General features: G+C 33.3%; 1 protein-coding gene across 1 annotated transcript; it reads right to left on the reverse strand.

The window, feature by feature from the left end:
* Positions 1-2,329: 2,329 nt before the first annotated feature.
* Positions 2,330-5,539, reverse strand: LOC145574824 (uncharacterized). The gene is made up of 2 exons (XM_081632683.1): positions 3,449-5,539; positions 2,330-2,671 (listed from the first exon to the last, which is right to left on the reverse strand). Exon 1 carries the CDS (start codon positions 5,377-5,379, stop codon positions 3,616-3,618), a length of 1,764 nt encoding a protein of 587 aa, XP_081488809.1. The 5' UTR covers positions 5,380-5,539; the 3' UTR covers positions 2,330-2,671; positions 3,449-3,615.
* Between the last annotated feature and the right edge of the window lie 6,807 nt (positions 5,540-12,346).

Raw genomic sequence — 12,346 nt, forward strand, 5'->3', positions numbered from 1 at the left:
AGTTTGACACTTTGACTTCCCATTGATACCATTATTGCATTGTTTGCAATAAACCTAAGTCGGTCTTTATCAAGAAAGTCACTTCAATGTCAATATACCATGGGGAAAAAAAAAAAAAAAAAAAAAAAAAATTGAGGCCTCCAACAACTAACTTTAAGAACTGAAGCCAAGTAGAAAATTCTATACGTTTTACCAAGATTTCTTTAAAGTACAAGTAATCCAACTAAGACATAAAAATCATACAGTTCACACTAATCTTTTATCTTGTCAATGATATCAGGAAACTTATTTGATATCCTCAGATCTCCGACATCAAGGATATGGGAAACATAGTAGTTAGTCTTTGCCAAATCTGATTTAGATAGAAGAGTGTTCCTTCTACCCTTTGCAGTACATGCAACATTACATTTCCCAACAATAGCTTAATAAAAAAAAAAAAAAGGGGGAGAAAATTAAGATAATTTTCCTAAATTCTTGTAAAACATTTCGACCATGTAACCCTATCCATATTCACAGACTGTTCTTGCAGGGAGCATCCTAGTATTAGACAAAATTACACCTGGCTTGCCAAAAGGGAATATAAACATTGCTCTTAACAGTCTCGATAAACTTTGATTCACCAAGTCCATAGATTGGACAGCTAGACCTATACAAGGTTGATTAATATATACATCATTTTCTTACAGCAATTAATTGTTTCATCCAACCATAAAAGTTCTGAGTACAACATGGCTATAGTGCCTACTGATTCATCAGGGCCGGCCCTGAGGGTAGGCCAAGAGTGCCACCGCCTAGGGCCCACGGGGTAAAGGGGCCCAAAATTTTTATATTAAAAAAAATAATAAAGTATAAATGGCCTTCTAATTTGCCCTATTAGTGTAGTGTAAGTAAATTTTAAAAGTCAAATACTACTACGGGAAATGTGATTGTTTAATTAGCTTTAATTACTTATTTTCATTAATTGAATAGCTATTAGTTGATTTGGTTAGAATCACAATGCACCTCTTCATTTCCCTTTTTAATTTCATTAATTGAATAGCTATCAGTAGCTTTCCAATTTACCACTTTTTTTTCTTTAATGGATTCTAATTTACCCCTTTATCAATTGGTATAATATTCATTCGCATAATATCATTTAGATTTTATCTTCAACTACCCATATTCAAGAGTTCAGTTCAAGTTCTCTAGATTATGGCAATGGTTAAGACAATTAACAAGACAAAAATAATAATAAAAAATCTATCAGCAATTATTCAACTCCCATCTTATTTATGTTATTGGTTGTTTTAATTTCGATCAATTTCACATTGGCGGCTTGCTCTTTGTTCATCCTTGACGTCCGATCCTCCTTGGATGATTGCATAAAGGTAACACAATATAGCTCTTACTCTATTTATATTGTTCATTACTTGTAGATATATTCAATTGTAAATACTAGCCTAAGTATTGTGCCATGATTTAAGGGATTTGATTTACTCTAATTATATAGTACATTAGTACGGAGTCTCAGCGGAGTACTATAACTATTATATACGGAGTAATTAATCTAATTATCAATATGATTTTATCATACTAAACTCTAGTCAATTAGTCATAGCTAGTATAATCATTATTAGTATACTTTTATACGTTTGAATAAATGAATAATGTATATTTGGCAAGAGATGTTGAATTGTTTGGCAAAATTGTCAATTGAGAAGGATATAATAGAAAATCAACCTTTTTTTGACAATAAACCTTGAGTTAATTGTATAAACACTTGCCACAAAATGCTTGAACAAATCACCTTTTTTGATTTATTTATGAAGTGGAGATTATGCAGTATATAATTTTTTTTGAACGATATTATTAAGTATAATTTAAATAATATAATTTTTTTTCATTTTTTGTCGATTTTTTGTTTAACTATATTTAAAGAAAAATATTAGTTAGGTGAGGGGCCCTTTTCTAATATTATGCCTAGGGCTCAAAATATATCAGGAACGGGGCTGTGATTCATTTGGATATGTGCCCTTAATACAACATCTACAGAAACTCTTCCAAAGGAAAGACAATTTTCACTTACGAATAACAAAAACAAGGGAAATGTTAAATAGATGCACAAAGCAAATTGGAGTAGTTTGAACAAAACTACCTAATTTTGTTCAACGAATATATATTCATTGGACTCATAAAGTGCATAAATTTGATAAATAAAGCATTCACAGTGATTCCCAAAATACAATTTGTTAGCTTGCCAGACATGGGAAATTATTAGGAAAGTGAACAAGAAGGTAGGAGAAATTACCAGAGGAATAATGTTGGAAACTCCTTGGCCCTCACCAGAAGCCATAAATAGGTCATACTAAAATGGCTTGTACTCCTTAAGAAACTGCATACATCTATTGGGCAGAAAAACCATATAACTTTCTTTCTCTTGCTCCTGTTTTTTACTCCCATGTCTTTACAAGTTTAGCTATATCTGTATCTTTCGCACCTTGACCATATAGGTAAACACAGTCATGAAGACACTATTTGACACCTTGATAGGTAAAAGACTTGTAAGAGTTAATTTCTGAATCATCTGTTACTATCTTGATTCCCCATTTGAATGTTTCTTGGCTTTCCTCACAAGTTATGACATAGTTTGGTGCTTTGGTCACCTAGAAGAAACCATTGATCAACACAATACCTGATAAGGAAAGAATTACAGTTACATACTCCAAAAACAGAAAGTATTATCCACAATTGAAGAATAAAACTTGAGCAAATAACAGCATAAAAACAATACAGCAACTCCTTGCTGCCATTGAAGCTAACAAGGAGTAACAATTCCATTTTTGACACAAAAAAGTAACAATTCTTAAACGAAATAGAACATGCAAATTCGTACATAAGCTTCAATCAGAAATATACATTTATACTATCGACATACTGCACTACCGACACGTGATTTTACCTAAAAATTAATACGAGCAGCACCTATTTACTCGTGGTTTTATCGTAAATTTAGCCATGACGCTAGATGAGTAATTGAGTATGACACAACAACAATTCACGTACAAAATACTCCATAACCAATTATACGAATGTAAGCTTTAAAACAAAGTAAAAAGCTTTAAGCATACCGATTGTTCGTAGAGATCCCAGAAAATGACTATTATAAAATATTAAACATAAAATAAATTGTTCTTCGTCTAGGTTTGATATAGAGAAAACAGCAAAGCTCACAAAGACACAAGGACAGGACCGTTTTGACTGTGGTCGGAGTACTACACTATAAGATTCACTCTAGACTTTGAATAATTTTCTACTTCGTATTACATAAAAGAGATCTTTATATTTTTCACAAAAAAAAAAAAAATAAAAAAATAAAAAAAAAATAGAGAGAGAGAGATCTTTATAACTTCAAATAATTCTGTAAGACTAATAACTGTACTAATTTAGGTAGTACAATAATTTATATTACCTACACCAGTAAAGAAGGTAGTTGAGCTAGAAAGCTTGAATGAACACAGAGCAAAATTACTTATATCCCGTCATTCTTTTCCAGAAAAGGGCATCCGTATCCCTGTCCAATTTCGACATGCTGCATTGAAATGCCACGATACCAAAGTCACTCAGTTTAATGGGAGGTCAATTTAGGTCTTGCATGTGCTTGTAAACATTCTTTGATATAAGCTTTCTTTCCAACAAGTGATTCCAAAAGACCTCTAATAAGTTGCTCTCACTTGCTTTTGAAGCACTTAAACATTTATATATTCTTAATGTTACACTTAACCTCCTCTTGTACATCTCATCTAATAACTCTGAGGTCTCCCTTCTCTTCCCTTCTTTAAAGTAGGCAAATGCCAAGCTAGTGTATACAAGACTGTCTCCCTTGATTCCTTTCTCTTCCATACAATCAAAAATTATTTTAGCCCATTCAGTTCTGTCTTTTTTACACAGACTTCTAATAAGAGCTCGATACACAGAGAGATCAACAAATAGACCTCTCTTTGCAAGCTCGTTTGGCAGTCTTGCTACTGCCTTTTCATTATCCAGGTGACAGTAAACATCTACAATCCACGAATAAGTGCAAAAACTTGGAGAATAACCCGCATCAAGCATATCAAAAAGCAGCTCTTTTGCTTTATCTATCTCTTTGGCATTGCAGAAACCATGTATAAGTGCTTTAAAAGTATATTGATCAACCTTCAACCCACCCTCTAACATCTTGTTTCTGACTTTTAAGGCAGATTCCAGATCTCCTATCTTGCAATAAGCATTTATCAATGTATTGCAAGTAACATTATCAGGCTCTACCTTCTTCTCGCTCATCTCATTCAAAAGCTTGTTTGCATCCCGTATCCTCCCTTGTTCACAAAGTTTGCGTAGAATCGAATTATAAGTAACAACTGATGGATAGACACCTTTAGCCTCCATTACTTGGCACAACCTCAATGCTTCCTCTAGGTCATTTGCCCGACAATATCCATCAACCAAAGTAGTATATGTCACAAGGTTAGGTTTTGCACCCTTGATATCATTAAAAAGCCTCAAAGCCTCCCTCATCCTACCTTCCCGACAAAATCCAAATAATAGGCAATTATAAGTCACAATATCGGGTGCCATACCAGCATTTTCCATCCTGTATTGAACAGACAAGGCTTCATAGTGTTTACCATTCTTTACATACAAAGAAATCAGTGTATTATAAGTGAAAAGATCAGGCAATATGCACTTCAATTCCAACTCATTCAACAACTGTTCCGCCTTTTCCACATCCTTAGACTTGCAACAACCATGAAGCAACACATTATACACATGAATATTAGGATCAATCTCAAGTTTCAACATCATATTGTACATTTTCCACATGGTAGCAGTCAACCCCACCTTCACTAGAGAACTCAATAGTACAGTACAAGCATGTAAATGAGGTTTAATCCTATTAATTTTCATATACTCAAACACTTGAATAGCATCCTGAGTCATCTTAGAATCAGCATAATATATCACTAACCAACTCAAAATCTGCGAATTCGAACCCGGGTCATGTTGGGCACCCACAAGGGCATTCAGAACAGTGTGGGATGATAAATAATTCTTAGGAGCAATTTTCTGAAGCAAATTCTGTGCAATTCTAAAGTGGTTGTGTTTTGTCAACAAATGAATCATAGACCAAGTTAATTCAAGGGAATGCTTATACCCAGGAATCTTTTCAACCCATTCATAAAATACCCATGAACCATAATAATCTAATGAAAGATGTGATAATATTTTCTCAACTTTTACTGAAGTCAAATTAGAACCAATTTGGGGTTTTAAAAATTGGTTCCAATCACCCTTTAATACAACTGCACATAGAATTTTAATGGATTTAGTTTCCCTAGAAACAAAAGAAGCTAAATTGGGCATGATAGACTTACAATTGCTGTGTATCCAACTGAAAAAGAAGATCCTTTGCTTTTAATTGAATGCAAGGAGAAGAAATTGGTTCGATGAAAGAGAGGTTTTGAAAATTTTTGAAGTTTGCTCTGTTCTTTCTTCACTTAGGCTTTTTGTCGAATAGTTGGTGTGCAAGTGTTTTTTCTGTTTTGGATTTTGGCGTGAAGGCTGATAACTTGATAAGTGGTTCGACGTTGAATATTTGGTTGAGGCCTTGAGAGCACTCACGCTAGTGAGAAAAAAAAAAATTTTGTTCTTTCTCTCTCTATCCACTTTCTCTCTCTTTCCAACCAAATTTGCTCATGAGCATTTTTTGTGAACAAATTTTATTCCACTAGTGATCAAAAAAAAAATGTTCATCAATCTCTCTCTTACTTTTTCACATACCCCACCAACATTTCTCTCTCTTACATATCACCATATTATTATTAATTATGTTTTGGTTAAATGAAATTTTAGTACTACTAATTACAATTATACTATTATTTTTTTATTTTTTTTTTGAAGGGACAATTATACTATTATTTAACTTAATACAATTATTAAATATTAATTAATAATATTGAAACAATTATAAATTTAAGACAACATAATATTTTAGTGGCGTACGATTACATTTAATACATACTACAAACCGAACTTAGATTTTTAACATACGATTACATAAGACTATATTAAATTGTAATCATACGACAACTTAATTTTTTACTCATTAATAGAACCATATTGTTGCCAAATGTGTTCCACTAAATCTGCTTTTAATTGAACATGAGTGTCTCTATCACGTAGTGACATTCCTCCCTGGACATACGTGTCGAAATCAACGTTATGCGGTCGGCCAACATTGAATTTAAAATGTTAGTTGTTGTTAACTGTAGCACTTGTAGTGGGTCTTGTAATTTGCGGGCGATCTTGTTCATAGCACCTTCTTAAAACTTCGGCCCGAGTATAGTTGTGTCGTTCATCTTCGACAATCATGTTGTGCATAATGATACAAGCTTTCATTATGTCACACAATATGTCTTCGTTATATGCAAGGGAGGGTTGTCGTAGAATGGCAAACCTAACCTGTAAAACCCCAAAAGCTCGTTCAACGTCCTTCCGAGCCGCAGCTTGTTTATCAGCAAATAATTTATCCTTCTTAAGTTGAGGAAGTGTTATACCTTGAATAAAAGTAGCCCATTTTGGGTAAATGTCGTCTGCTAAGTAATAGCCCAACTTGTATTCATGGTCGTTCACGGTAAAATGAATTGGAAGTGCCCGGCCATGAATAACATCATCAAATACCGGAGAACGGTAAAGGACATTAAGATCATTACAAGATCTAGGGATTCCAAAGAATGCATGCCAAATCCATAAATCTTGGTCTGCAACGGCCTCCAGAATGAGGGTTGTATTTTTATTATGGCCTGCGTATTGCGCTTTCCAAGCCATAGGACAATTCTTCCACTCCCAATGCATGCAGTCAATGCTACCTATCATACCGGGAAAACCTCGCATTTCATTTTGATGCAAGATTCTCCTTAAATCTTCGTCGGTGGGACTTCTGAGATATTCAGCTTCAAAATGTGTAATAACCCCTTGACAAAAATGTTGCAATGCCAATCTGGAGGTTGTTTCCCCAATGTGCAGATACTCATCCACGGCATCTGGAGAGGTACCGTACGCTAGCATTCTAATCGCAGCGGTGAATTTCTGCAACGGTGATAACCCAAGCCTTCCAGGCCAGCTGCATTCCTACGCTGCTGGAAGAATTGATCCCCCTTGACCACCTTGTTCATAATCCTACAAAACAAAGGTCGTTGCATTCGAAATCTACGCAGAAATTGTTTGTCGCTATAAACTGGATTACTTGCAAAGTAATCATTAAATAATTGAACATGCCCCTTTTCCCTATCTCTTCTATCCGTATCCCCTCTACGCTCTGGAACACATTCAATTTCAGATACGGGTTAGGGTTGTGTTTGGTTAGACAACAAAGTTGGTAGATGGGTTGTGACAAATTCGTCAACTAAATGATCAAATTCTACGTATTGATCAGAATCAGATGAGCTGGAGGTTGAGCCAATGGAAAACATTGTGTTTGCTTGATACTTATGAGTGTTTGATATATTTGAGGAGTTAGATTATATTGTGTTTGTGTAGATGGTTTCACTAGTATTTATAAGCATGAACTCTCAATGAGAGGTCAAAAATATGAATGACAATTCCATGAGTGATTAAATATGAATGACAATTCCATGAGTGATTAAAGATACTTTTTGACATAAAAGAATCTTGACTATTCAAAATACAACAAGACAAGTGACATGAAAGACACATGACTACTCAAAATATAGCAAGACAAGGGACATGAATGAGACATGACCACAAGTGATTATGACCAGTCTTTGCTTACAATAATTCAACTTCATTACATAAATTAGAAAAATCTAATCTCGGAATACAACTAATTAAAAATAAACTTAACACATCACTAAAATAAAACCTAAATTGTAGTTCATACTTTAATTTTTAATTATATCACAACACTTAAAGACATACAATCATTTTCTACCGTACACTAGTTGAAGTAACTCTTCCTTGTGGGCCTCTTCAGCTGGAGTGAGTGGCGTTGTCCTTCCTAAAAGTGATTGTAGCATATCAAAATTCATCTTCTTCTCTGCTAAATCAACTTGTTTTTGCTTCCTCTTTTCCTTTTCTCTATCAAGTTCCAACCGTTGCTGCCGTAAATTTGCCTCCCTTTCTCTAACCTCAGTACACGCCTTTATCTGTTCACTGATGCTCAATATTGCACTTTCGGAAGCTACTGCTTTTCCCTTACGCTTAGCCTTCATTTTTTTGACACCGTCCGGTCGTGGTAGACCTCCGGACATATATCCATCAGTACGGATTTCATTCTCACTCTCCGCCCTAGACCTCTTCCCACTTCCACTGCTATCTTCCTCATCATCGGCACCACAACCCTTTCTTTCCTCCTTTGACAGACCCCATCTTAGTTTTGTCCTCCACTTTGGATCTTTATTAACCATTTCCACTCCATGTGGAAATGCAAAATTATGTTGTAGATTAGAGGAGATATAAAACAACTTGGAAGCATTTTTAATTCGATTAGCTTCGTTGTAACCACTTCCGCTTTTAAGGAAGTTTGCCCGCCTCCTCATAGCAACTAGTCCACTGTAGCAAATCAACTGCCATTCTTCTCCAATGTGTCTCCAAACTCTTCATAGGTCTTGGTGGGAAAATATGCGGTTTCTCAGCTTGTAGATTACAGTAAGCTGCATGAACTTTTCGCCAAAGTTCGGATGCCTTTTGGCTCGTACCACGAAGCGCATCATCACTTATTTCTAGGTATAACCCAATTAGAGCTTCATCCTCAACAACCGACCAAATGCGACTCGCTTTAGCGAGTGGTTGATTGGCCGGATTCCTTGGAGGTGGTGGAGGATATTGTGGTGTCTCCGGAACAGCTTCTTCTTGGCTGACATCATACTCAGAGTTGTTTCCTTCGGTAACGGGAGGAGTTTGTTGCTCATTATAAGTGTTTTCATTAGGAATTTGTGGAGGTGTTGGTTGATGAACCGAATTTTGAGAAGACGGGTTTCCTAATCTTTGTAGGAATAATTAAAAATTGGGACTAGTGATGAAATCATCACCTAAATCAGAAAAATGTTGAGCAAGTTGATAGTAATTAGGGTTGTTTGGATCCATTAAATTGTATAATAAATTAACAATGATAATAAATACTTAAGAGGCACCGAAATTAAAATAAAAATATCGTTAATAACGTTTTAGAAAATATTAGAGTACTAAAAAAATTATTTAACAATAATATAAAAAAAAAAAAAAAAAAAAACCTTTTTGAACTTTATATTAGAAAATAAAAAATTAATCTTACTAGAATTGGGAGTAAAAATAATAAAGAGTGTTTTTGTGATTTTTGAAAGTTTTTGTGATTTTTGAAAGTAAAACAAAATATTATAATTAAAATATCGTTAATAACGTTTTTAAAAATATTAGAGTGTACTTAAAAAATTAATTAACAATTATAAACCAAAAAAAAATAACCTTTTTGAACTTTATATTAGAAAATATATATAAAATAAATCTCACTAATATTGGGAGTAAGAATAATATAGAGTGGTTTTGTGATTTTTGAAATTATGTCAAAATGGATCTCTATTTGTAGAGAAAAAAAATTAACCGTTGGTGAATTTTTTTTTTTTTTTTAAATTAAAAATCGGCCAAAATAGCCGTTTTAAATTAATTACCGTTTAAAAACGGTAACAAAATCTAATTGGCTTAAAGAGTTGACAGGGACGCGTGTCAGCTCCCCATACGCTGGACTGACACGCCCCTGTCAGCCATAGCAATTAATTTTTTTTTTTTTGCTTCCCAGCACTCAAAACGCGTCGTTTTGGGTTGTGGGTCTTCGGTGACCTTCCCAAAACACGTCGTTTTGGGGGTGTGGGAAGCAAAAAAAAAAGGCGCCACTTTGGAGGAGTTTTGGGGACCACGAAATTACTGTTCATCTCCATTTTTGCTCATCCTATGAGCAAATTGTGAAATGCTCATGAGCATTTTTTATTCTCCTCATTGATGTAGTGCCATTTATACCATTTTTGCTCATGAGCAAAAAAATGATCACTGTTGTGAGTGCTCTGAGGTGCATTAGAGCGTTATTAAAGTCATTGTAATTTGGAAATTAGGGTGATTTTTTTCTTGAGGAATTAGGGTGATTTGTGAGGGAAAAATTTTAGGTCGCGTTTGGAGAAAAGCTGAATGTTGAAGTTGATTGTGTTAGTTGATTTTAATAAGCTGATTGTGATTTGACTAACTTATTTTATTAGCTTATTGTAGAAAAGTGTTTGGTAAATAGCTGATTGTTTAAATCTAATTGATTATGTGAAATGACCAATAAGTTAATTGTAGGATAGGTGATTCATATAGGTTTTTTTTAATTAAATGGGGGTATCGATGTCATTTCACCATAAGAATTGAATAAACTAATTGAAAAAGCTCCTAAAAGGAGCTTTTTGAAAAAGAACTTATTTAGTGGAATAATCTCTTTAAATAAGATTTCCACCAAACGCCTTGAATTAGCTTATTTAACAGTCAATAAGTTAATACTAGTCAAATAAGCTAATTTTGCTCAAATAAGCTAGTTACCAAACACAGCCTTAGTACAGAAATGTGGAATACCACCTCTCATTTTTTTTTTTTAATGTTCTTCAAAGTAGGTATTGCAAATAAATAAATCTTTTTTTTTTTCAGCAAATGTTCGGGTTTTTTTAGGTATTTGCATTAAAGAATTTTTTTTTTTTTTTGACAAGAATAAAGAAATACTCCCTCCGTTTTTAAATACTTGCTCCACTTTTCTTTTTCGGCCATTTTTAAATACTTGCTCCATTTCCTTATTTGAAAATCTTTTACAATATTTAATTTATTTTACTCACGTAGTAGACCCAACAAATATTATATTTTATTAATTTCATATTCTCTCTCCTTCAATTCTCCACTACTTTTACTTTTTATAATTTTTTATTCTTCCACCAACCCCATTACCTCCATATTTTATTACTTTCTCTAATTTCTCGTAAAACTCCGCACATGGAGAAATGGAGCAAGTATTTAAAAACGGAGGGAGTATTAATTAAATATAATTACAAGTATTAAACGTTTTGGCATTAATAGAATCATAGTACAAATTATTATTTAAAAAAATCACAATATTTAATTATAGATAATGATAGATTAGCATTACAAATTGAGGGTTTGTTCTTTTCCGACTATTTTTAGTTAAATTCAGTTCAGTTCTTAATTTTCTTCTCTTATAAAATATTCAGTTCAGTTCCAATAAGTTAAGTTTAGTTTAGTTCAGTTCAGCTCAGTTCAGTTAATCAGAACATACCCTGAGTTTATTGTCAAATTATTCTTTGGTTACAAAACTCTTTATTTCCTATTAATTTCAACATTCTCTTTAATGGTTATTAAAAAAAACAAGCTCTCCCTTTCAAGTGGTAAGTGGAAAAAAAAAAAAAAAATCTTCTACTTATTTCTAAAATACCAAATTACTTATTTCTCTCTTCTAGTATCTTGTCTAAAAAGTGTTCCAAGATCACAACCAACAAAGACAGGTTCTCAATCTTTTCACTTCGTCCATTGGAGTGCGCCTTTACCGACGGATGAGGTGTTAACCCTAGGTTCATAACTCATTGTCCAGCCGTACTATAGTGGGTTTTTTTTACTTAGGACAGTGACTCGTCACGTTACCTCGATCGTTCCAATGATGAGATGCTCTTAATTAGCTTTTTAAATTTAATTTTATTTATATATTAACCCCTTTTTTTGGCAAGTTTAACTCAAGCAAATTAGCTAGGTTCACCAAGCTAATTTAATTTGGTTCAAGTCAATAATTTGCGGGTTATGATCAAATTGGGTCATTTCCAAGTCGGGTCATGTATATGTGCTAGGAATAACCAAACATTGATCTTAATCATCTTATAGACCACATAAATTTAGCACAATAAGTTCTAATTTTTTGTATCTAAGTTTATATATATATATATATATCTTAATCTTTGTGTATCAATTTAACTATATATATTTATTTCCTCAAGAAAAAAAAAAGTTATTATATATGTCTAAGGGGAAAATGGGAAAAAATAAATAAATAAAAAAAAAATCCTTTGAAAGATTGAGAAAATATCTTCCTTCTTTATCATTAAGAAAATAACTGCATATTTACAATGTACATGCCTTTGTCAATCATTATAGGCTAAACTCTAACTAATTGTAAATAGGTAATTATCATTTTTATCGAGCTAATTATTTCCTCTGACTATATAACAATATATATATGGCAACATAGTAGGGAACTACAGCCTATAATTTAGGAAGATAATTATCTCCTTTGACCATACAACAAATATATACT

The sequence above is a fragment of the Chenopodium album genome, chromosome 13, assembly GCF_948465745.1.
Source record: "Chenopodium album chromosome 13, dcCheAlbu1.1, whole genome shotgun sequence".
Lineage (NCBI taxonomy): Eukaryota > Viridiplantae > Streptophyta > Magnoliopsida > Caryophyllales > Amaranthaceae > Chenopodium > Chenopodium album.

Coding starts and splice junctions, on each gene's coding strand:
- LOC145574824 (XM_081632683.1), bottom strand. CDS start 5,379: ATGCCCAATTTAGCTTCTTTTGTTTCTAGGGAAACTAAATCCATTAAA.